The sequence below is a fragment of the Pteronotus mesoamericanus genome, unplaced genomic scaffold, assembly GCF_021234165.1.
Source record: "Pteronotus mesoamericanus isolate MK-2021 breed Mesoamerican mustached bat unplaced genomic scaffold, CSHL_Meso_final contig_24, whole genome shotgun sequence".
NCBI lineage: Eukaryota > Metazoa > Chordata > Mammalia > Chiroptera > Mormoopidae > Pteronotus > Pteronotus mesoamericanus.
The window spans coordinates 14,824,079-14,851,132 of NW_026555100.1; the positions used below are offsets into that span (position 1 = coordinate 14,824,079).

At 34.0% G+C, this 27,054-nt stretch overlaps 1 protein-coding gene across 2 annotated transcripts in view; it reads left to right on the forward strand.

Moving 5' to 3' along the window:
* Positions 1-247: 247 nt before the first annotated feature.
* RTKN2 (rhotekin 2) overlaps positions 248-27,054 on the forward strand; it is a 65,584-nt gene continuing 38,777 nt past the window's right edge. The window contains exons 1-5 of one of the 2 annotated variants that reach the window (XM_054572445.1): positions 248-516; positions 6,595-6,791; positions 18,709-18,767; positions 23,808-23,861; positions 25,211-25,328. In XM_054572445.1, the coding sequence (XP_054428420.1) occupies positions 457-516; positions 6,595-6,791; positions 18,709-18,767; positions 23,808-23,861; positions 25,211-25,328 (488 nt within the window). In that variant the 5' untranslated portion in view covers positions 248-456. The remainder of the gene's footprint in view (positions 517-6,594; positions 6,792-18,708; positions 18,768-23,807; positions 23,862-25,210; positions 25,329-27,054) is intronic. The other variant, XM_054572446.1, reaches the window with a different exon arrangement.

Genomic DNA, 27,054 nt, shown 5'->3' on the forward strand with positions numbered 1-27,054 from the left:
ACTGCAGTTCGGAGCCTGCCGCCCCCAAGTGCTTTGGAAGGCCCTCAGCGGGATGTAGGTAAAAGGCTCCCCATGCAAAGGGTGTGCCTTGAAAACCACCTGCCTAATGAGCTAGGTCAGGTGCACTCAGGGGCGGACTCCTTCCCTACGGCCCCACCCACTCCTTTCTCAGGCCCGCCTACGGCGCAATCAGTGCCTTAAATGGGCCAACCGCTCCCCACATCCCAACCCCTACGGAGAACTCGGGTCTCCAAAAACTTCCCAGAGGGAGGCAAGGGGCTCCGGACGCACCCACTGCGCGTGCGCGCGTCACATCGGCGGTCCCAGCACCCCTCCCCCTGCGGTCGGGACTTGGTACGACCGGACGGTTGGTGTCCCCAGCCGCTCCAGCCAGAGGCGGGCTTTTCAAATCTTATCTTTGGCGGACTGGCTGCGGCCTAGATTGTGGCGCTGGAGATGGCGGGGCTGACCCAGAGGGGTTCCGAGCTCGGCCTGGCGGGGATTCCCGCTCAGCAGGTGAGTGAGAAGGGGCCCGGCTTCAAGCCTTTCCGCCGTCGTTTGGTCTCGTCGTCGGGAAAGCCCCCACTCCGCGTGTCCTCGTATTCAACCGTGGCCAGAGACAAAGGACAGCGCTAGGAAACTGTCCTTTTGAGGGTCTAATGGATCTTGGGAATCTGCACACACTCCCTTCCCCGGTTTCTTGGGGAGGAAACAGTCCCAGAACGGGGAAGCGACGCCAGAGCCCCGCCGCTCGTTTCCGGGAACACCTGTCCGTTCTCCATCCTCATCCAAGTTTTAGACACTTGTCTTTTTGCAAGTGTAGGTGACGCAAGGGGAATAGGATCCCTGGGATTTCCGAGAAGCTCACCCAAGGTCAATAGAGGGCAGTTTGCTTATTTTACTGGATTTGATGGAAAGCACAATTACTGGAGCAATGTCTACTCTACATACAGCATAAATTTGCGGGGCAGGGTGGAGAAACAAGCTTGAAGCAACCTCGGAACTTTCTTGGTTTGAGATTCTTTTTGAATTGGTTAGAAGTTTGGTGATTTTATTTAGCCTTGTATATGTATTAGGAACCTTTTTATTTCATATAGGACAACATTATTTCTTGGCAAAATTAGTCATTAAAATGGTATCCTTTCCACTCTTAACTATAACTTTAGGGTCTTAAAGAAAACTTTGATATCTTTAATAAAGGTGGATCTTCACTTCCACTTTAATCTCCATTTTCTTTTACCTATTTCTGAAGTAGGTTAAACCATATGAAATTGTCAGTTTTGTAGGTCAGAATTAGTAGAATATTAGCAATTTTGTACGATCCAACATATTATTTTTTCTTAGAAACCTGCTATCTTTTCCAGAATCTTAAAAACCTCAGCACGTACAAAATTGTTAGGAAGCCTTCAATAGTGCTGTGAAAAATAAAGCAAAACAATATCATTATGCAAAAAGTCCAGTGCTTTTGTCAGTAAGTTATGCTGTTTTATGCCAGCATTTTCAAATATTTCAAACATTTTGATGTAAAATACTTCTATTCAGTGCTATCCTGTTATGTACTTTGTCCTGATTGTTAAAAAAAATTCTTGATTTCTAGTGAATTGGTGATTTATCGCACCTCTTGCACTCATCATATAGGTGTTGGTGTAGCAGTAAAAGTATATTTATTGAACTATGTGCAGCAGTAATATTTAGGAATGATACAAAATAGAAAAGAGGATAAGGTCATGAAAGTAATTTAGCTACATGAAATGAAAATAAATATTTAAATTTATTTATTATTTTAAATTTATTAAAAATATTAAATTTATTTATTTATTTATTTAGCTGGATTACCGTATTTACATTTCTTCTGTTTGAATCTTCGAGAAAAATTGCAAAATAGTAGTAGGTTTCAACCTGACAGGAATATTGAGGGTCAATAAGAGTATTTTATACTTGACTAATACTGAATTTTTATTTGGTGTACTTCCTTTGATATCAATGAACTTGCCATCCTATAGGGAGGGATAGGAACAAAATTGTGGTCCACTAATGAAGCACCTGTCCTCAAACCTTGGCGTCATCTGTGACTACTCAAAGCGTAGAACAGCAATTTTCAACCATTTTCATCTAATGGTACAGAAACTATTACTAAAATTTTGTGGCACACCAAAAAAATCTAGTTTTTTGTATAATACTGATTCACACTGGAGAGCTATTGTTGTGTTGCTGTGCTTTTTGTTTTTTGTTTTTTTTTTTGTTTTTTGACAACCAAGGGAAAATAGATCAGTTCCCTTGACTAGTCAGGTATTGCATGTTTTAAAAATTCTTGTGGCACACCAGTTGAAAATCATTGGCATAGAATATTGACTTATTGAGTCAGATTAAAGCAAAAACCAAGTCCGCTTGTTGTGTAACCTTGAATAAGTTACCTGTTTTTTCTAAGTCTCAGTTTCTATGGTTGTGGAATGGTAATATGCCAGGCCCAGAAAGTTGTTGGAATTCGAGAACCTCTTTAAATATAATACTTAGAATAGTACCTTGCACTCAGAATGTGTTTGAGAGATGGCTGTTTTTGTTATTATCTTGTATCCTGTTTATCTGAGTAATTTGGGCAGTCACCTACCTTTTCTTACAAATGTTTAAGCTTTTAAAAATCTTAATAAAAGTAAATATTGAGAGGTAATACAATCACATTGCAGGAAAGTGAACGTATATAGACACATGAATTTAAGAATTCTTTCTCCAGTTCCATTCCCCAGAATGATTACTATTTACAATTTCCAGATTTTATTCTGTATATAAATAATTCTTAAGAATACATACAATTTCTTTTGGAAGAATGTATACTTTAATATTCTTCTGCAGTCTTTTTTCATCTTGGTTTCTTAGCTAACATGGTTTAACTGTATCCATCAGGTGGCTGATCCTTTCTGTCTGGGTTAGTACAGTCGTCTTACCAGCAGTCCAACTTTTTTTTTTAAGTCAGTGTTTAATTCCAACACTTAGGCCATTTTCTTTGTACTTCCTTTGTGCCAGTCTAGCTCTTAAATACTAGTGAGTTTCTATTTTTTACGTAATCTGGATTTCTACTTTTAAGTCATCTCCCTATTTCATTTTTAGCCTTGCCTCATCCATTTATTTTATCAGCCTGACTTTAATACCTCCGAGAGCAGGACAGTTTCATAGGCTTCTGTTGACTTGATTACAAGCAAGTCTTTATTCAGAAAATTGAAGAAGAAATAGCAAAAGGATGGCTCTCCTCTCCACTCCAGCCCTCATTCTCTTTTCTTCCTGGAGACTTGCATTCAGGCACTTCTGAGAAGGATGGATACAGGGAAACATGATTCTGTCATGGATCTTAATCAGTCTTGACTGCCATATCTTCAAGGAAGGAGCAGTGTTATTTTTAGCTTTTTACTCTTCCTTTTTGAGGTCAGGTAAGCATCACCATTGGATGCTCAATGGGTGCCCTTGTTACATGATCATTGTTTTCACTGTGGATAGCACTACATACACATCAGCTCTTACCCCAGGAACACTTTGCATCCCTTATCCACTAAAGGCAGGTCCTTCAACTCCATAAAGTCTGTTGGCTAGAGCAGTATGGCTTGAACAGAGAGGTATAGGTATGTACAGAAAGAAGTTGCATGGAGAATACAAAACTGTCTAATACAGTACCCCTCCCAGATTTATATTCAATCATCCTAGAGCAGGGGAGGCAGAATCACAGCTTACTAAGTGTGCTAATTTGTCTGGGTTAGGGATCAGCAAATTATTTCTGTAAAAGGACAAATAAATATTTTCAGTTTTGTAGGCCAGATGGTCTGTTGAAATTACTCAGCTCTGCCCTTGTAACTTGAAAGCCATAGACACTAAAAATGGGTGTGACTGTGTTCCAATACAGCTTTATTTACAAAAACAGGCACTGACTGGGCTATAGTTTGCTGACCCTTGCTCTAAAGGGTAGAATTATAATATTAACATTTGCTAGATATATTTCATTTCCTTAATAAATATTTAATCTTACAAATAAGAGTTTTAAAAAAATATCATTTAACTTTTTTTCTTTCTCCATTCCCCAAGCCTCTGTAATATAATAAAGTCCTTATCAATAAATGATGAAGAGAAAACAGTCTTCATTTACAAGATGGAAACCCTGGAAACTCTAACCAATTCTTTGATGTGGCTGTAGCCATCTACTGGTACCTTATGGTTGTTGCAATTTTCTAGATTGCTGTGGATTTCAAGTAGTCTAGCAGTCATTCTGTACTCTGGCTGTATATTGAATCACCAGCGGAACTTGGGGGAAAAATGCTTAGTCTCCACCCTCAGAGGTCCTAATTGTTTTGGGGTAGGTCAGAAGCTCAGGTAATTTTCATAAAGCTTTCCTCTCTGTCTGAGGTAATTCTAATATGCAGCCTGCTTTAAGAACCACTGTACTAGTTCAACAGGCTACCTCACTGTAGCATTAAAAAAAGCAAAGTTGAATTTAATGGCATTAGGTGGTATTTATGAGTTGTGGAGTAAAGCTATTCATTCCAGCTTCAAGCTGCTCCCTGTGTGTACTCTCCAATTCTAACAAGCCTGGCGGAGTTTACTCATATTTCGACAGACATATGGGTCACATAGATAGACTTATAATTAACTACTAATTACAATTAAAGAAGAATTTACTTTGGGCTGGACAAATCATAAAAAGATGAAATGGAGTTGTTGAAGTTCAGTCATGTGTAAAGAAGGAAAACCAGCAAATGCCTATGTTTATGTAGTACACTAGTTTCGAGTTATACTACAAGAGACAATTTTTATAGTGATATAATTACAGAGATAATTAAACAGATCTGTTTTCTGCATGTGACTAGTATACTGACTGATTTGAATAGTCATCTACTTAATTTCTCTTTGGGTAATCTTCATAGGCTACTGCTTCCCTAACTTTCAGCTTTTCTTTTTGAAAAGATTGTCTTTTTAACATCTGGAACTTTTTAAATTTTTTTAAAAAAATTTTCACCCAAGAACATGCTTATTGATTTTTTAGAGAGAAGAAAAGGGAAACACAGAGAGAGGGAGAGAAACTTCATTGTGAGAGAGAAACATCGATCAGTTGACTCTCCTACACACCCCAACCAGGGACCAAACCCACAATGTAGGCATGTGCCCTGACTAGGAATTGAACCTGCAACCTTTCAGTTTGTGGGGTGATGTTCCAACCAACTGAACCACACCAGCTGCGCAACATTTGGAACGTATATTATTAGATTCCATTCACTATTTAAAATTTAGATTTTGATCCAATTAAAAGGTGAATTATTACCTTCATTTTTTTACCACATAAACCAGGATGGTCACTTTATTTTAAAAATAGACATATTAGAGCATTATTACATGTTTGTAGTATAGTATGTGATGATTTATAATTTTTAAAAAGCCACTGTGAATTAAATCAGAACAGTACATGTCAGTTCACAGAATTTTAATATTATGTATGAAACTAGTATATAGAGTCAGGCCATAACAAGATCATAGTATGGAATAAAAGACTTTCAGAACTAAAATTTTTAGTAGTTTTATGGTGACTCTTAAAACTAAAATATCCAAAACTATACTCTAAATCTCTGTTCCAGGTGCTAAAACTTAAGACATTTTCTAAGCACAGTGCTTTCACTCTGTTGCTTCTGAGATTTTATTTACATTGCTTACCATGACAAGTAGCCTGTTCCTCCCTGATGCTAAACCTTATTCTGTTTGTTCAGCATCTATTTTAGAAAGTTTTTACTTGGTTAATTCAGTGTCATCAACCACAACTTTCCATACCACCATATAGCTTATGTAAGATGTACATGTGCTATATTGTTCACATTAGTTATTATATTATTATATTGGTTTCCTGAGGATACCATCGTAAATTACCAGAATGGGTGGCTTATGACAACAGAAATTTATTCTCTCTCAGTTCTTGCGGAGGCCGGAAGCCTGAAATGAAGGTATCTGCAGGGTCCTGCTCCCACAGAAAGCCCTGGGGAGAACCCTTACTTTTCCTTTTCCAGCCTCTGGTGGTTGCTGGCAAGCCTTGGCGATCCTTGGCTTAGTCCCACTGCTCCACTCTCTGCGCGCCTATTCGCGTGAAGTTTTCTCTGTGTGTTTTTCTGTGTCTTCACATGGCATTCTTGTCAGGACACCAGTCATTGAATTTAGGGCACACACTAATTCATTATGACCTCATCTTAACTAATTACATCTGTAAAACTCCATAGCCTGATAAGGTCACATTCTGAGGTTCCAGGAGGACAGAACTATTTGGGAGGTACTATTTAACCTTGTACAGTTATGGTAAGAATATGTCATGTTTCTCACCTTTGTTTCTGTTCTCTTTATCCAGTAGGTTGTAAAGACTTTGCAATAAAGCAAGTAACTAAGGTTTTGCAAGGAGGTTTATAAACTAGCTCTATTTTTTATACGTCATACATGAATTTTGTTACTTTCCCAATGTTTTATAAAATTATAACGGTTTGTACTACATTTTCCATCTATTGGGGTGAAAAGAAATGTTATCATTTTGGATTTTTGCTATTTTTTAAAAATGCTTTTCTCTGTTTTGTTTTTTTTAAGGACTGCAGCATTCAAGAAAAAATAGATTTAGAAATTCGAATGCGACAAGGAATACGGAAACTCCTTTCTCTGAGCACTCAGAAAGACCAGATTTTATGTGCAGTAAAGAATCTCATGGTATGCAATGCTCGAATAATGGCTTACACATCGGAGCTACAGAAATTAGAAGAGCAAATTGCAAGTCAAAGTGGAAGATGGTTAGTAGCATAGTTTACTAATGGTGTACTTAAACATTTGAATTCAAAACATGATCTAATTTAACTTTAAGGTCAAATGTCAAATCATCAAGGCTTTTAAAAAAATAAGTATATTGAAGTAGTCTCTGATACCTTAAACATTTTGACAGAAGAGCTCAAAGTAAACTTTTAAGGCCGCATTTTTCACAGGGCTGTTTTGTTGTGTTCAGTACTTCTAGATTGTAAAATTAAGTGGTTAAAAGCAAGAACTGACAGAATATTTGAAGAAGGACCAAGATTGATAGTTGAGTATAAAGAAATGTAAATTAAAGGAAAAATTAATTGCTTCAAAGTATGCTAATAAAGAAAGTAATAGCAAAGAGTAATGGAAACCCAGGTATATAAATTGAAATGAGTGGACAGCAAAATTACAAAGATATAAAATCTTATCAATGGAAAGGAATTTAAAAATCTGCTAGCACACTCTATTCATTTGGTGAATGTAAGTCTTAGGCAAGTAACTCACTAAGACATGTAACTAGTTAGTGGCAGAAGCTAATGAGAGGTTATTTAGGATTTGCTAAGTAACTTCTGTTTCTTGTTCTCTGTCACTCCATGCCACCCTTTTGGATCAGGTCTAGGGTTTGTGTATGAAATTTTTATCTTATTTGCAATGCCAAGTTTGATTTGGACCTAAGAATGGACACAATTTAGTGGCTAGATGTTGATTTCTTTTTTAATATAAATAGCCTTACATTACTCATTACTGATTAGTCTTAAAGCTGCCACACAGGTAAAAATTTCTTTTTAGACAGTAGTGGCCTTTGGGCTGTTCACAGTACCATTAAATTCTTGAAAAGCTAGGTAAAAACATATCAGAGAAAGAGGTTTTTGTAAAAATAAAATATTGATGAAATTGTGATACAATAAAGCCTTGTGTATAAAGTAGCTAATATTTGTTAGCTATATTTCCCTGGGATAGCTATTTAATCTTTGTGCTTCATTTTCTTCATTATACTTAGCATGGTAATATTTACATTTGAAAATTAACATTTATGTAAAAAAATCTACTGTAATACCTTTTACATAATTAGTACTCAACAAATGTCAAATCATTTTTTTTTATTATTTATCCCTGGCATTATAAAATGAAACTATTCCAATATCATAACCTAGAAAATTATTTTCAAATAGACATGGTGTACATTGGTTTAAGTCAGTGCTTCTCAAACTAGGTCACATTTATCACTGAGGGTACAGGATTATATGTCAGGAGATATGCAAAGCCATAGAATAAATATGGCATATCTTCTTATAGCACGAATTTTTAAGATGAAGCATGAGAAATTTAGAATTGTGGCATAGTTTGGGTTTTTTCTACTCAACGTGCTGGATATATGTTCCTTTTCCCCGTTTTGGTATTTTATCAAGGGAGGATATTTCAGTGGGAAAGTTTAGGAAGCACTGGTTTAAGTACAGTGTAAGACTAAATATTGTATCATCTCTCATAGTTATATAGAATATTCTTCTGGGAACCATATCTGTCCTCCAAGTGTATGTTCTTTAAGTATTTACAGTAGTCTATGGGGGATATATTCCAAAACCCCTAGTGTAATGCCTGAAGCTGCGGATAGTACCAAACCCTATTCAATTCCTTTAACTCTGCTGGAAATGTGGCAGCAACTTCATCCGCAGACACAGCCTTTCCAGTGATTTTTATATTTTTCAGTCTACAACTGTTCCTGAATCTATATAACCAACCCCTATTTTTGCAGTAAATGGCTTTGTGTCACTGTACTGAAGTCCTCATATAGGTTCAATGCTATCTGGCATAAAATGTTGTACTCAATTGGAACAGATTTTCTGCTCATTTCTTCTACCCACAAATTTAATGCCTTGTTCATCTTAATCAGACACTTACCATGTACTGTGCTGTGCCTGAAACTTTTCTTTTTAATCGTCACCTGAGCATATGTTTATTCATTTTAGGCAGAGGGGCAAGGAGAGAGAGAGAGGAACATCAATGTGAGAGAGAAACGTCGATCGCTTGCCTCCTGTACATGCCCCTACTAGGTATCAAATCCATACCTCGGTATGTGCCCTGCTTGGGGATCGAACCCACAACCTTTCGGTGTATAGGACGACGCTCCAACCAACTGAGCCACCCGGCCAGGGCTTTGGCTGTAACTTTTGCAGTTTGAGGTACAATAGCAAAACTAGCACAAATTTCTTTTTCCTTCTTCAAAATTTCACAGATAGATTTATTCTTACTAGAGTTCTTGGTAACTTTAGTGTACAATTTTTTTTCTTGCCTATTAAGTTGAGAACTTTTATCTTCTCTTTGGCCTACCCAAATTGCCAGATCACTACTATTGTGCATTGGGGGCATTAAGTAAAATAAAGGGTACTTGAACACAAGCACTGTGATACCATGAGAGTTGATCTGATAACTGAGATGGCTCCTAATGGGCAGGAGGGTATAACATTATGGATATGCTGGACAAGGAATGATTAATGTCCCGGGGGGACAGAGTGGGATGGCATCAGATTTCATCATGCTCCTCAGAAATGCGTGCAGTTTAAAACTTAGGAATCATTTATTCTACAATTTTTCATTTAATATTTTGGATTGCAGTTGACCATGGATAACAAACTGTGGGAAGCAAAACTGTGGAAATGGGGAACTATTGTAAAATGAATTGTGAGTTGGTCATTTTCATGATTTGGCTGTATGACTTTTCTGATTATTAATTTATAAAAATGTTAAGTAAGGCTCTGGCCTTGTAGCTCAGTTGGCTAGAACGTTGTTTTGGTACGCCAAGGTTGCAGGTTCAATCTCCGCTCAAGGCACATACAAGAAGCAACCAGTGAATGTGTAAATAAGTGGAACAGCAAATCGATGTTTCTCTCTCTCCCCCTACCTTGATCTCTCTAAGAAATCAATCAATAAATAAAAATTTTTTTAAATGTTAAATAAAGTGAATCCCTGTCGGATTTATGTAATAAAAGTCAAAAAAAATATCTTGGATATTCATATGAAGATGTGTATGATTTTCAGCTTCTTTACTAATTATCTTTGATAGATAAAAATAGCTTTGATGCTCTACATATTTATATTTTTTCATCACTCATATAAAAATATTGTCTCCCTTAATTATTGAATTATTTCTATGTTTTAGAATATCTGGGTGTTCTATATTAATTCTTTTGTTTATAACCTTATTTATAACTTCATTTTATCATGTGCAGATATAACCTGAGCTCACTGATCAGATATAACTGGAAAGTATAGTTCTTGCCTTCTTATTACATAAAAATGATCTAAAGATTAATGAGAGTATAACAGTAGGTTTTTTGTTCCTTGAAGAAAATTATGTAAATTATGCCATTTGATTAGTCAATCAACTATTTACCAATATCTACTACTTACAGAACACTTACTAAGTACTGTGCTAGTATATCCAAATTCAAAAAACAAATTTTTGGATTTGTTAAAATATGGGAATATATGAATATTCAGCTGTCAAGTATTTTTCCTTTAAAGAGTTAGAAGTTTGCTCCTTACCTTGGTTTTAATAGTCTTTAAGGTAGAAAAATGCTCTGTTTTTACATTGCCACTAGAGTTAAAATAGCATTTTAATGAGTCTACTAACACTAGTATATCATCTCTAAAATTGTATGATAAAATGTAAAAACAAAAAAATACGGAGAATACATATAGACCTTTTCAAAGAGGAATCAAATCAGCAAGAAATAGTATAATTAAAAAAAGGTCAAATGGAAGAATTGAATCTGAAACTTCTAGATCATGGAAGATGGATAGAGTTTAGTTAGGTGAGTAGGAGAAATCAGCATTCCAAAAAAGGAAAATAACAAAATAAAAGCTGAGGGTGGAAGAGGAGCATGAATTATTCAAGAGCAGCAGAAAAGGTTGAGGCTAAAGATCAAGTCAAATTTGAAAAGGAAGGGGTGGGGGGTGATAGCAAGATTCAAGAAGACATGGAATGCGAGGAAGGTAATTGGTACTGACTGCCTTTCTAGGTGCCAGGTAGTGTGCTAAGATGTTCACAAACACAGCATTACACACTGAGGGGTATGAACTGACTTATTAGATAAATACTCAGAATCTAGGACTTAGGAATGTTAGATAACTGTTTCACGGGGCTCACAGGGGCTCTGAGCGTGTGAACCCAGGTGACTCAAAGCCTGAGTACCCCTCACATGCTCAGAGGAAGCCCCTGTACTTTGTCCTTACCCCGACTGCCCTAGTGACTTATTACAGGACTTTGCATTTATTTCATTGTTTATCCTTTTATTATTTTCTGCAAGAAAGAGATATCATAAAATGGATGTTTGGGAAGGTTATCTCATATTAGAGTGTTGAAAAGGATGGTAAAGAAAAATAATTGAAATAACCAATTTTTAGGAAATATATTTAAGAATAAAGCACACATAGAAGGGATCAAATAGTAACTTTTGATGAGAGAACACAGGAGATCAGAACCATTGGTTGAGTTTTGTGTTTTTCTAATAAATCTTTACTCAGAGTTCTCTCACTTTATTAAAATAAGCAAATATTTTAACATCATTTTAGAACCTTTTTGAATCAGGGTTCCAGGAAAGAATTAAGCCCTAATGCCCCATGTCATGTTTTGTATACAGTGACTTAACTTCTGTGTGCTTAGAATAGTGCTAGTTTTCTATCATTCTTGGGAAAATTGAGAAAAATAATCATCCTTTGGTTTAGATGAAGAACCCCCCCCCCACCATTGACAAGTCAGTTATATAGCCATATCATTTCTTCTTCTTCTTCTTCCTTTTTTTTAATTTTAGAAATACATATCTGAAAATATCAGTAACTGGTCAAATGTCCTATTACTGTAATGTCCTAATTATATAACAAAAGCTGCTCTAATAATTTGTGTGTAGTTATGAAATACCTTCTGGTATATACCACCTATTTTTTATGCCTAAATATACAAAAGATACTCAGGTTTGTGTCCAATTCACAATACATTCAGGATGAATCAAAAAAATGGGATATGGAAAGTTTTCTAGGTTGAGTAAACAGTAGATCATTAGGGTGAGAGGTGGGACACAGTTTACTGCGTCAGTTTAGGTGACAGGATCGCTTAGTTAAGGCAATCTGTCCATTTGCTAGTCTTTTGACTGGTAAACTAGACCATCTCTACTTTTCCCTGCTTGTTATAGCCGGATTATCTACTTACAAATCTGCTTATATTAGTCCCCTTTACAAAACAAAACAAAACAAAAAACAGCTAATGATTTCCATTTACTAAAATTCTTTAGCTAGGCATTGCATTCCAGGATATTTGTGGTCTGATTTCAAACTACTGTCATAGTCTTCTCTTTCCAATTTCTACTTTACAAATTTATTTCAGCCAAATTCTAGATCTTTATCCCTTAAACAGTTCTTGAATTTTCCTGTCTCCAGTGCCTTTGTTTATACTGATGCTCCCTGTCTTTCATTTCTACGTAACAAGACCTCTTTTGTTTTGTATCCTTAGTTTCTTTGGTGATTCTGTTTAGAAAATGATCATTTCTTATTTCTCCTTTGGTGAAGTGGATAATATTTACAAACTAACCTTGTACTTTGTATCTCCACCTTTGTTTTAGTCTTTCATCTGCAGCTAAACATGTGTAATGTTTGCTATCCATCTTTTTGTTGTACTTCCCCAAATCATCTCTTGTTTGGAGGAAGCTCATTAGCTAGCTAGTAGATTCCTCAACATGAGTACAATTTTCTTTTCATTCTTTCATGTTTACTTTTCTTTAGTCTTGGTTCTCAAAAGGCAGCATGGCTGGACACAAATCCTTGGCAAACACTTTTCCTTGAGCTTCCAGAAAACCTTGATCCATCCTTGTTTTGTTATCAACAAATACAATGTCTAATTACCTTTCCTTCGTAAATGACTGATTTTCTTCCTTTGTAAATGACTTAGTCTCCCTCCCTCCCTCCCTCTCTCCCTTCCGTCCTTCCTTCCTTCCTTTCTCTCTTTCCCCCTTTCCTTTCCAGATGTTGAAGATAGATTTCCTTATCTTAAAGTCTGATAATTTTACTGAAAGCTGTCTAAGGCTGAGCATTTTTGTTTATGTAGGACCCTTTCAATATGCACTTCATTTATTTTCAGAAAGTTTTCCTTGAGTTAAAGCCTCCAGAAAAAAGCATTAATTTATCTCATTATTTTGCTTTTCTTATTTAAGGACTCCAGTTGCACAAAGTTTGGATTTTCTGTGCCTGTCTTTTATGTCTATCACTTTCTCTCTCTTTAATGGTTTTAAACTTTTTATTTCTTTTTTAAAATTTCTCATTCACAGGTACCTTAGTGTATTTTCAGTTTTATATCTTTGTCTGTAGGCACTTTGTATTTTTATTTCAGAAATGATTTTTTTTCCAACTTCTTTCCTTGCCCCTTCATTTTTTCTTCTTCTTACATTACATTTACTTTACTAGTCTTAATTTTAAACTTGAGATTCTTGGTTTCTTTTTATATTTGCAGCAGCTTATTTAACTGTATTTAATTTATTTTGGAATATTGTGTTATAGGTTTTGTTCCTTTTTTTTTAAGGGTGGCTGATGGAGTATTTCTCTGAGCTGAAGCATTGTGTTTCTTTCTACTTTCATTTTATAGTAGCTTTCAATGGATGTTTGGGTCCCCTTTTTGGTCCCTAGTGTTTGTAAAATACGTAAGATGCAGGATTTTCCAGGGCCAAATCAAGGGATTGGGGTGGGGCGGGGGGGGGGGTGGTGTAGAAGGGCTTACTTGGTTTCTTAGTTCGAGTATTTTCTATTTTTGGACTGCAAAGAGCAATTTCTTTAATAAATGGTGCCTTTTGGGATATTGGGTGGTTTGTTGGCTTTCTGACTCTTTGACAGTGCAGTGGTGCCTCAGTACTCCGCCTTAACTGGTTCGGGAACGGGTGACAAGTGCGGAAACGGGTGAATGTCGAGCAAATGCTGAGTGCTGAAACATTTTTTTCTCGTCAAAATGCAACAAGTGCAGGGTCTGATGAGTTCTGAAGCCAACAAGTAACTGGATATGAATGTATTTTGTTTCTTGGGGTTTTTAACTTCACTTGCAGTTTCTCCTTTTTATGTCATGGCCAAACCTTCCAAGGATACCCTCCCCGTTGCATGTCTCTCTTGGTAAGACGAACAGCTCCTGACCAGAATCCTTTGGAGCCCCTTCCTTTGAACTCCCCAGCAACCAGTGCTGCTGTGTCCACCAGGTCTTATGTCCATTCTCTTTTCTTTTAGGGGAGATCACAAGTTGATACTGTGTTTTGCAATGTGTACCTGACTATTTGGGTAAGGCCTCCAGGAGCTGGGTTTGATGGTTTCAGTTGTTAACGTTCCCATTTATATGTAAATTAAAGTTCATAGTAGTCTCTGTTTCCTAGTTATGCTATAGATGCGGACTTTAGGTAATTTTGTTTGCTTTCCTTGTGGTTCTGAAAGCTTTTGTGGGAAGCCTGGAGAGATTATGATTTTGGTGGCTACCATTATCTTACAGGAACTGGGAAGTCATACTCTGATCAATAATGAATGTCTTAGTGCGTCTTTCTCATAAGCTCCAAGTTAAATACTGAGGCCAAAAATATAAATACAAAATAATCTTTGTATTTGTGTAACATTTTTAAGAGTGATATACAATACATATAAAATATTTCATTTAGTAGCTACGAGGTAGGTGGATATTTTCTTTATTCACAGATGATGATGCTGAGGCTAAGAGGCTAGCAGCAACTCATTAACATAATTAGTTATTGATGGGTAACATGAGACTTTATAGTCTAAATCTACTGCCTTCTCCATCAAAATAAGTATATCCTATTTCCTTTCATTCAACATTTACTAAACATTCATTGAGTGCTTTAGAATGCACCGTATATACTAGGCACTGGTGATTCAGCAGTGAACAAAACAAAAAGAAAAAAGCCCTATTCTTACAAAGCTTACAGCAATGGTATTCTCCCCTTGCCCCAAATAACCAATTTTACTTTGTTTTAACATCTGAAATACTTTATTTGGCTTTGTACAAATAATACTAGCCAAAGTCACATATAGAACCTAAATGTATGTATCATTTAACATTATTGTGATTTTAATAATGCCACAATAACTAATTTCTTAGATTGTAGTTGCTTATATAATATAACTTAAAAGAAAAAGTATAGGTTGCAAGAGAAAATTGCATATTGCTGATATTCCTACAATAAAACACAGTATATGTTAAAGACATTACTGATTTTATTTTGTAAACTTTGTATAAATAGTGTCTGTTGAAAAGCATTTATGTGAAGGTTTGAAACAGGAAACTTATCTTCTTAATTTAAGATACTTTGAAGGTATTAATTTTTTACCACACAGTTTTAGAATGGTTTAAAATCCCATGGTAAGCATTTTTTGAGTGTTACAGTTTTTCACTGGTTTGCATTGGAGGCGAAGAATTTTATAACCTGCTTTCAAATAATAGAATCCCCTTTAAAATTCTTTTACTACTTCATTAAGAAAATATAAAATACTTTTTATCATCATGCTATTTCTCATTATGGCTTCTTAATTTTGGCAAAGAAATGCTATTTTACATTCCCATATGGAACAATATAAAATAGGGTGAATCTATAGTTACTTGGTCAATTTTAATACAGGTTTTTGAGCAACAAAGTAGCTGATTGGCACCCTCTGTTGGTCATTTTATTTACCTACAGGCAGTAATAAAATAAAACAAAGATAAAAGTTTTTTATATTTTTCTCTGTCTTCGAAATTAGCATAACAAGTCTCAGCAAAATAATACTCTAAATTAGGTTTCTAAGAATAAGGTACACCATTATTTAGCTGTGCTTTTATTTGAATAATTTTGTGGTTATTTTCTTTTTCCTCAGGCTGGCTCTCTAATTATAGCATTTAAAATTGGCATTATCATTGCAGATTTTCAAACAAGTATTTAACTGTAGCAAACTATTAGCTACAGTAGCACATTATTAAACAGATAATGTTTAACAATTTTATTGTCAATTTGGATTAATTAGAAAATATCACATTTTAGCACCCTAAATAACAATTCGAGGAGTTATTTGAATTGAAAATAATTCAAGCTTCAGAAAAATGAGGCTAAATTACTTCAGTTCCTCTCTAATTTTTTGAAATGACAGACTTAATTATTCCATAAGATTATATAGTTAATTGGATTTATGTTATAGTTTGATAATATTTGTATATAAGAAGTTTGTTAACTGGTCCTAGAAATGCCTATGCAAGTAATTTATAATTACAGGGAAGAAAGCTATACTTTGCCAGGTGGTTGAATAGTTGGGGAAGGAAAAATTTTTTTGGTAGATATTCAACAAGTCTGTTTTTGGTCTTTCTACTATTTCAGAATATTACTTGCCTGCCAAAGCCTCAAGTTTAATCCAATTTAGTAAGAGCTAATGGATCTTAACTTGAGCATAATCTATGACCTATTCCATAACACTCAAATTACTTACCATATTAGAGCTTCCTTATATTTTCTCATTGAAATAAGTATTTTAAGAATTTATATTATGCATTGCTCATATATAAGGTGTTTTCAGAAATATTACTTACAAACACCAACCAACTGTATTTGTATTTGTATTTCTTGTTTCAATTTGAGAAAATTGAGATTTGTATTTGATTTCTAGGGGCCCTGTCAGTATATTATTTTCACCAAAATATGGTAGACTATTCAATTGAATTTTTCACTCTGTGATGAACTAATAAACAAGTTAATGCTCTTCAACATGACAAACTAAAGTTTAAAATGTTGAACTTGACTCCGTCTTAAATTTCCGATTCAATAAAACATTATTGTGACTTAACTCAGTGAGGACTTTTCTTCAGAGTGAATTCTCATTTTATCATAAATACTCGTGTGTCCACTAGTGTACCAATTAGGTAGGATTCTGAGAATGTGTGTCTTTGAGTCTACTGCGTTACTCTAGTTATGCCTAGTATGCGTGTCTGTAAATACCGTGTAAATGTCCCATGTAAGTTTATCACCTTAAATACATTAGTAAATTATTGGGTTGACCAAAAAGTCTGTGTGGTTTTTTCTGTAAAATAAATGACACATTTTTCATTTTTACCAATATTTAATGATTTAGATATTTTGAGTATGTGGGATGTGTGGTGTAACATTGATTGTTCTGAATTAACGTCTCAAATCTGATCGCTATCAACTTCAACTGGTCTACCTGACTGTGGAGCATCACCCAGTGAGAAATGTCCAGTGAGAAGTCTCCAGCATGAAACTTCACAAGCCACTTATGACACATTTGATCAGTCACAGCATCTTCTCCATACACTGCACAAACCTTTTTTTGCATTTTAGTTGCATTTTTACCTTTCTTAAAATAATAAAGCATAATATGCCAAAAATGTTACGTGTATTCTTCTGTCCTCAGTATTAAAGTGGCTACATAAAAATTCACCAATTTGATGTTTTTTTTAATGTACACTGGTATGACAGCTGTCACAATACAATCTAATAAAATTGTTTCAAATGAAGTTAAAGACAACTAAGCACTAGTAGAGCCACCTTGGGGGAAAAAAACCTGAACTTTTTGGCTAACCCAATATTTTAGCGCATTTAAAATATATTTCATCTATAATATGTATGTGCTTAATCCAGTAAGACAGTTAAAGAAGAAGGCTGATATATTTTATTTTCAACTTTCGACACATGATAATGAATATATGCAATCTTTTTAACAAACCCCCTGAATGACACGCAATGAGATGGTGTCATACTCTTTGCAAATTGGTTAGATACACTTCAAACTCCCACCCAATCTTTCTCTAAAAGCCTCTTAGAAAATCAAACAGTATTCAAATGAAAAGTTTCTATCTTATATGTACTTGAAGTGCCTAATTAAATTAGCTAACAGTTAATTAGATAACCAATTTAAATAACCCCTCCCCCCAAAAAGTGCTAAGAAGAATACTCTTGGAAATACGCCTCTAGAGATGGAATGCTAATCTCTAAGTGCAGGATATTAGGAAGTCGGGCATTGGAGGATTGTGAAAGGGTGGGACTGATTCGGTGGGACCGGCTGGGTCTAGCAGCAGGCAACTATTTTAGAGGATGTTTTCAGATGGTAATAGTATACCCTTAAAAATCTGTTAATATAGTAATAGTATATTTTATTTTATTTTATTTTTTTTAGTAATAGTAAATTCTAAAGTCAGGCCTGGAAATGTTTTATATCCCAAGAATTTCTTTTGAAACTGCTTTCTGTTGTCATGATAATATTTTTCCTCTTCACATTTATCCTCTCTGCAGAGCTATCCCTTCCTTTTCCACCTTAGTTAATTTATTATTTTAGTATATGCTTAAGTTTTTTGGAATATGCTTAGTTTTTTAGTATATGCTTTTAGTTTTTTCAAGGAAATGAAATATCTTATTCCATATAAATATAGAACAGAGAGAAATTTTTTTGATATTGTATTTTATAAGGATAAGATACTCTTGGGCAATTTATGATTGAAATGTTCATTCACTTTTTCGGACAAGCTAGAGATATATTTTATGAAATGATGATTCAAGGTATTATACTTCCTGGGACCTGGACAAACACTGTAAATACTGTTTATAAATATAGATAATCACAAAAGGCTTTCATTGTAGTGTAAACCAGTATATAGACACCAAGGAAGGTAAAGCTTATCTGAAAAATCAAAGAGAATAGCTCTATATGTTTCCCTTAAAACCAGTTAGCTGTTGATTAAACATCTTAAAATTTGAGTCAAGTTCTAGTTCATATTAACTAGAAATTATTATTCACGGATACATGTTTGCTTTTAATATTTAGACATTTGTGAAAGATTGTACAAACAATTGCTTATTTAAAGAAGAGATCTTTTCATTAGGTTTTTTTTTTTCCTTTTGACAGTGATGTGAATTTTGAAAGCAAAGAACGAACAGCATGTAAAGGAAGGATTGCCATATCAGGTATGCTATAGATAGATCATTTTTATATTGCTTAATAAATTCTATAAAGTAACTTTCTAGAGTTGGCAGAGTTTTTTAAATTTTCTGTGTCCATTCTCTTCATTTTATTTTGCATACCTCTATCAAAGTGTTTTAAAATACTTTTCCTCATTATGCTCTACATACATACAGGATTTTACAAACAGTTTAAGAAAACCGTTTCTCATATATTATGCAGTTTTCCTCTCAGTGCAGTTTTATGAAATATGTAGGGTAGTTCTCTCTCTCTCTCTCTCTCTCTTTTTTTTTATAAACTCAAAGGTTAAATTACTTCCTGTAAGTGTTTGAGTTGGGCTGCAGACTCAAGTCTTTTAACTCTCCACTCATTTTCTGCTCAAAAGTTTCAATGTTGTTAATGTTTATCTAGGCCAGAAGTACCATGAGGGTTGGAACTGTGTTTGTTTTGTTCATCATTATATACCAGAAGTAACACAGTGCTTACACATAGTAATTGCTCAGTGAATATTGATTGGATGGATGACTGTTCTTCATGCCTGTAGAATAAAGACCAAACAATTCCCCCTGGAGTTTTCTATCCTGATCCAACTATTTTTTTAGCCATATTTTCTACTGTTCCTATACATAAACCGTCTGCTTTAGCAAGAAATTTCTCTCCCCGTTCCACCTGCACCTCCCCCACCCCCATGCTTCTGACACCCAGTTAGTTCCTGAAATAATTATGTTGTCTTCAGGATCTATTTGCTCATCTATAAAGTCCTCCCTGTTATTCCAGCTAGAAATGATGTTTCTCCTCTAAATTCCTAATTGCAGTTAAGAGACTCTTTACCACTAGATGGCACTTATGCTGTGTTGTCTCAGTTTCTCCAAAGTGTTAAGAAAGCTCAAGACAATGGCTTGCAGATGCCACAGATTGAAGTGAACACGTGGCTGACTTGTGTGCACGCTAGTGAGATAATGCACCTTGTACAAATACGGGAAACAACAGACCCCCCATCAGACCTTAAGTGATAACTGAGTTGTGTCATTGGCCAAAAGCCTTGTTTTCTTCGCTCCAGGAACCATGCTGCTGCATTTCAGGCCCTCTCACTCAAGGAATTTTTTTTTTTTTTAAATTTTAGAAATGTCCTTATGGATAGACAAAAATTCTCATATAAGAAGGATAGACCCGAATTTTACATAGGACATAATTGTCCTGAATCAGAAGAATTACCCTCAGCAAAAAATTCATCAGAAAAGGAACTGAACTATACAAAAATCTGTTGCTTGTCTTATAGTTATTTATATTTTCATCTTTTCAGTTATAAGACTGGAATAAAATGTTTTATACCTCTTGTATCCTTTTGATGCCAAACACAGTACTTTTACATAGCAGTTGGTCACTATATTAAAAGTATTTTAATGTGATAAAATAGTACAGATCTTTGAAGGAGATTTTCTAAAAATATTCATACATAATCCTTTATTTCTTGCTTCTGATGTAGTACAACTCAGCACACAAATGAGGTATGTTACATTCCTATTGTATACTCAAATGACACGATAGAGTTAACATCTATTGTGATTCGATAATAGTTTATTGACTGCAGCAATACATAAAATTAGTGTTAACTGTACATTTAGAAGAGGGCTTAAGTAAAAGCATTTAAAGTAAAAGGAAAAACTATTTTCTTGACTGCAGATATTAAAGTATAGACATTAAACTTATTTCTTCATGTGTTCCTTGTCACCAAAAGATAATTTTAAATTGAATTAAGGAACTGAAAGTATCTGAAAATGAGATGCATATATAATCTTTGCTTAGATAATTATATCTTTCTGTATATTTGTAAAAAATTAAAATTAAAAATGAATTTACCTTTTCTTTTTTTTAAACAATGTTTATGAGATTACATTGTTTATCAGGAAATAGCAGGGTCTTTCATTTCCACCACTCACGGGGCAGATATTTATAAAAGTAAACAGAATAATTGAGGTTTATTGTGATTATTTCTGCTAATCAAGTACCAGAAATTTCTGCATTGTGTTAAAGTTGTCTGAGCTTACTCACTGACTACTAATTCAGTGACTAAAGCCAAGTCAGTTCATAAGTGCCTCAGTTTTTACTTTTGAAAATTATGGTAGACAGACTTGTAGGGCCTGATAGCATCAAGTTGGCCATCGTATTATGACTCTTTCGTTTTCCATTAAAATGTCAATGAAGACATAAAAAAGGACAAAGTTAGGGCACTGTAAACTAAAACTGAGTCAAGTATTTCCAAGAATCAGAAAGGAATTTCTACTATTTGAACCTGAATTAAGAAACATAATTGGTAGTTTATGTATTTTTTGTTGTCTGACAGTACTTGACCACCTGGGAAATAGATGTGTCCACCTTCTGTTGAGGATCTAGCATAACTAGACACAGGAAAGGGCAAGATGGACCCACAGGCTGTGGTATACAGTGAAGGAAGTCAGGGTCCAATGTCCTTTCAAGGCAGTGTAAAGAGTTAATACCACCCTAATAGAACAAGAGCAGCTGTGAACGAGAACAGTTGTGAAATGAAATGAGTCAGCAATTGTGGTCAAGTAAGATGCAGGATCTTTGACAGGACATCAGCCAAGTCATAATTATAAAACAATAAAGGCAATCCCATTAAAAACAAGAACAAAATAATGTCTATTGTATCATTATAATTTAACACAGTTTTAGAAATACTTGTTAAAATTGTAAGAATGAAATATACTGAAAAGAAATAGACAAATTCAGTATTATTTGAAGATAATAGATTGCAGACCTAGAAAATCTAAGGAAATTTACTGAATTATTTGAATTAATGAAGAATTCAGTAAAAATGGCTAGAGTCAAGATAAATATACAAAATGAGGTAGCTGCTCTCAAAACCAGCAAAAACTAGTTAGGAGATATATATGATGGCAAAAAAAAAAATAGATCTCTTTTACAATAAAAACAACAACAAAAACATTAACTACCCCGAAGAATAACCTTAATAAAAATGTAAGGGCAGCTTTATCATGCTACTCTGTGTGAAGACAATGTTGTAACATTATTAGTTCCCAAATTAATTTGGACAATAGAATTGTAATAAAACAATTTAGAGGGGAATTTGGGCAAAATATTCTAAAATTCACATAAAGAAGTTAGCAAGAAAGAGTAAGAGGTTGCTGGAAGGATGTATTTCTAACATAGTATATCATAAGGTTCAATGATTGTAATAGTATGGTTCTGATACTGGGGTAGATAGTCATTAAATGATTCAGTTAGATCCATAAGGTATATAGCCAAGGAACAGACACTTAAAATGACATGTATGATAAAGATGGTGTCATTAAATCAGGAAAGAAAAGAATATCTGAGATATAAATGGAGCTGCAACAATTATTTTTATAAGAATAATTATTTTTATATTTTACTTCACATACTCAAATTCTCACATAGATTAAATAAGTAACTTTTAAAAGTACAAACTATAAATAATATGTTAAAAAAAGAGAGAGAACTGGGCCATGGATACAAACAGATTCATTGAGCAAGCCAATACAGTGTATTAATATATTTCTTGTTAATCAAGGAAATGCAAACCTAAACAATTAAATCCCGTTACTTGACTATTAAATTGGGAAACATTTTAAAAATCATTGTTCAATGACATGTGTGTAAAGTGTTTAGCTTGGCACACGGAGAGAGCTCACTAGGTAATACTTTTATGAAAACTGCAATGGCAGCAGCGGTGAGGGTGCTTGTACCTATCTACCTGGTTGCATAGGTTAGGGATGAGGGGTAGCCTAAAGCTTTCATAGAAAGGAAATTGGAAATAGGCATTAAGAGCCTTACAAATTGAATCCTGAGCAAAAAACAATGTAGACAAAAGATCTTGGGCTCTAAAGTGAGGCACAACCTAAATGTAGCCAAACAGCTTATTTCATTAAGATTTGTAATTATGTAAAGTAGCATAATTAATAGGTATGAAAAATATGCACATAAACTTCCTAAATATAATAAGGAAATGTCCAATTTTTCCACAAAGGCTTGAGGCATCTATATGGTTTTGGTACTCTCCAAATAATGAAAACTGTATCATTGAGATCTCTACTGTGCTATGTAACACAGTAGTTCCCACATCTTAACCTATTTGGTAGAACCTTGATCGTCTAACCTTGAAAATATAGAGATGCTAGGAATGTCAGAATAATTGTTACTACTATTAATCTAGCATTTAAAGTAAAGAATGGAGGAAACTAGGAAGGAAAAACTTTTGGCTATATTACAGCTCTAGATTAACTTCTGGAATAAAGGCCATTAATACAATTACTACCCAGTTTGAAGAATATGTGAATGAGAGAAAGTATGTCTAGATCACTTTTAGAACGTAAAACATTTTTCTTGGACTGAGACAAGTAATGCATTCCTCTCTTTAGCTTTATTTCTTAGGGGAACTGCTGCAGTTTGTAACATGAATATACAAGGAACTGCAAATTCTTTTGTAGACATGTTAAATCTTCTTAATGGAAATAGTTTGGATCTGTTTGTCAAGAGCTAAGTCTGTCTCTAAAAACCAATGATCTTAGACAAGTCATTGAATTTTCCTCATCTTTAAAGTTTGCATAGTGGATAAAATTCTCTAGTTTTTCCTGCCTCTACTATTATATATAGTTTGAAACGTATCTACTTTTGCTGCTACCACTCACTCCAAATAAAAATTCAACACTAAGGTTTCCCATAATTCACTTATTTCAAAAACAGAAATCTCAGAATGAAAATGTTGTAGCATAAGATTAATACAGACCTCACTTATTATGTTAATTTCTTGAGTTATAGTTTGTGGAGTCTTTTTAGTAAATTACGTAAATAAATGTAACATTTTCTATTTCTAGTCTACTCTATTTCTTAAAGAAAATATTACCTGTGTTAGAATATTTAAATAATAAATTTTAATGGCTTTAATGGTCAGAATCCATTATGGCATTTGGAGGTACATTTCACTCTAAGAAATGAAATTTACCAAAATTATTACCTGTCATTTCTTTTTCCCCTCTTTATAGATATTCGAATACCACTAATGTGGAAAGACTCTGATCACTTCAGCAATAAAGAACGTATGTATAATTTTAATGTGTAATTGAAGTTTTTTTAGTGTATATAGTAAATTTGTGTTGTTGGGAGAAAAAGCTGCTTCCACACTGAAATAGATTGATGCTATTTAACAGACTAAGCAAAATTTTGCTGAACTGTGGTTTTTCTTTTGGGATTTTTAGTGTGAATATGCTGTAATTGCTTGATACTAATTAAGATAATGCATACCTAATATACTTTTAGTTGTTGATAGGAACCTCTGCAGGGGAAGTATGTAACAGTTGTAAGGAAGGGAGGTGTGAAACAAAGAAAATGTTTAAAGGGTAAAGGTAAAGGCAACATTTCTTTCATTTGACTAGAATCTGGGAGGCCTTTTCTGCCTTGTTTTGTTTCTTCAGATTATTTAATAGGACGTAAGAGAGAAAGATTTCTAGTTTATTCTGATTTTTTCCCCCCCTTCAGCATTTTACAGCTTCATATAGTCTTCACAAATCCATGTAATGCTGAGGTCATGGAAATTAACCTCAAATGATTTCTAGCTGTTAGAGGCAAAGCAGAAAAGATAAGATAATCCTTTATCTTTTTTGTCTATTGTGATAGCTTTGTTACTCATATTTTAAAAACTGAATCATTTTGAGCATAATTAGTTTAATATGAGGAAGCCAAAATCAGTTTAATATATCTGTTATTCAATTAGGAAATATCATTTACTTTACAAAAGAATACATGTGGGAATTAATACATCTTTTTGATTACTGTAGAGAATAAGTTTTTCTGAAGAGCTACATTTTCTCAATAATGAGGATTTAGCCCTTTAATCACCTAATACTTTTTTAAAAACATCACCAAATTGAAAGGCCCAGCAGCTATGTTTTTTTGTGTTCACATGTCTACTTTTATTGTTTTTGTGGTTTCCTCCCTTGCTTTTCGTTTGGTGGAAAATGTTTTGCTGTTGTTAACGAGCCTGCTGTTAACCTCTTATAATAGAAAACATTTTTTCTTAAATAGACTTGAAAACCAAAATGACAAAGGTAATAATGTGTATATATATAATAAATTTGCCATTAATTAAAGCTTAAAGGGTTTTCTAGGGATAAAATTTATGAGCTTGGTGATTACTTTAGGCTGCTAAGAGGACTATATTGTTAACTATATTTTTGATATTCCCTAGCATAATTGTTTTAGTTTGGTGAAGTATTAATATATACTGACAGAACAGTCACTGTAAAAAGTTAAGGATTACAATGTACAGAAATAAGAATCTATTAACAAATATTTAAGCTAATATTTTTCACTTTCAAGTAGATTTCAATATAATCAAGCATGATTTGTCACATGGATCATGGCTTAAAATGCTTTTTTCCCCCTCTAGGATCACAGCGCTATGCCATTTTTTGTTTATTCAAAATGGGAGCTGAAGTTTTTGATACTGACATGGTAATTGTCGATAAAACAATCACAGATATATGTTTTGAAAATGTAACTATATTGTAAGTACCTTTTTTTTCTTTAGAGAATGAAAATAATATAAAATTCTGTCTTTTTAAAGGAGGGCATAATTATTGGGTCTTTGGGTTGTTTTTGAAGCATTAGATCTTTAAATGTTTAAATTTATTTAAAAAATTACTTTATTCAAAAGAAGCCCGTTTCTGCATTTGAAATTTCCCAATTTAAAATAAAATGGAAATCATGTTATATTATTAGTAAACATTTAACTTGGGTATCATTAATTTTTATTAATTTTTACAAATTTTTATAGTTTATTAAATAAGCTATGAACACAAGGGAATCTCATTATAACAATACTTTATAGAGAGTGAATTTGGCCATACAACAGGTTCGTATGTCTCAAAGAGGAGATTTAGTTACAGAAATATGAAAATAGTGTTACAACTTTATTTATAAGATGGTCCTGAAATATGTACCATAGGAAAAGCACTTCAGTAAAATTTAAGATATTCTTTTTTTCTTATGGTGGACTTCTTTCATGTACTCCAAAACACTAAAAAATTGGGTGATCCTCAGGGCTGTTTTTATTGCTCCTGCTCTTTTAGAGGCTCATTTTATTGTGGTCATAACACAACACCAGAAGGAACTCCTTAGGTAGCCATAGAAATCATTTTTAACTAACATAAGTTTTTCCTGGCCGTTTTTGAAGGTTCTATTGGCCTAAATCAGTGTGTGAATTGTATTTCTTTCAGGGTTTCAAAGACACTATCTTAATATGTAAATACTGAAAGCTATTTAACTATTAAAATAAAATCAGTATCCATGGCTTTTTCCATTTTCAGCTATGGAGCTATATAATTGAGATTTTGGAGTAATGTTATATACTTTGACACTCACAAAACATTAAAAAAAGAACTTAGCTCACCATGTTCTGTGGCTTCTGCCTAGCATTTCATAAGTAATTGTATAGCATGGAAAAATAAAATGCATTGTTCTGAGTTATTAGCAGTAGTGCAGGCGTTCTTACAAGCTCTGTTGAACCAAAGCAATTTATTTAGATCCCCAAAATATTGCCACATGCTCGCATAATTGAGACAAAAAAAAATTTCTTTTTCTTAGTTACCTAAATACATTTCTTTCCATTATCAACTATTGCTAGTGCATTTTTTCCTGTCAAGATCATCCTGTTAATGGGCTTTTTTCTTCCCATCACTTTGCTATTGTTTGTTTTACCACAAAGACAAAAAAATCATAACTTTTTTCAAGGAAAGAACAATGCAAGTTACTTGGGAGGACAACACATGATTTATAATTTTTTTAAAAATTCTGTAAATATTTTAAATTGTTCTAAAAATAACTGCAGTCAAATGTTCTAAATGTTGTTTAAAAATGTGCTTTTTGTTATGGTTGTTTTTAATAACTGTTCAATATTTATGAACCTCTGGTTTTCCTCTAAATATTGACATTTGTTAGTCATTACCAGGAATACTGTATGTTTAAAAGTTGCCAAATAATAAACTATAAAAATATCTGGAAATTATTCCTGGGATTTATGCAAACTTTGGATTGGCCATTTAAATCTTTAAAAGTTTGGGCTGCATTTTTAAAATCTCTGAGGCGGATGGATCGTACAGGCAACACTTTCTGATGGACTCTCCTGCAGTCCTAAGTGTGTTTTATGGTTGGTAACACCACCACAGTCTTTTATGGGAAAAGTAGTTCACTGTGTCTGACGAAGGGCAAAGCCAATGTTTGTGTTTGCTAAAA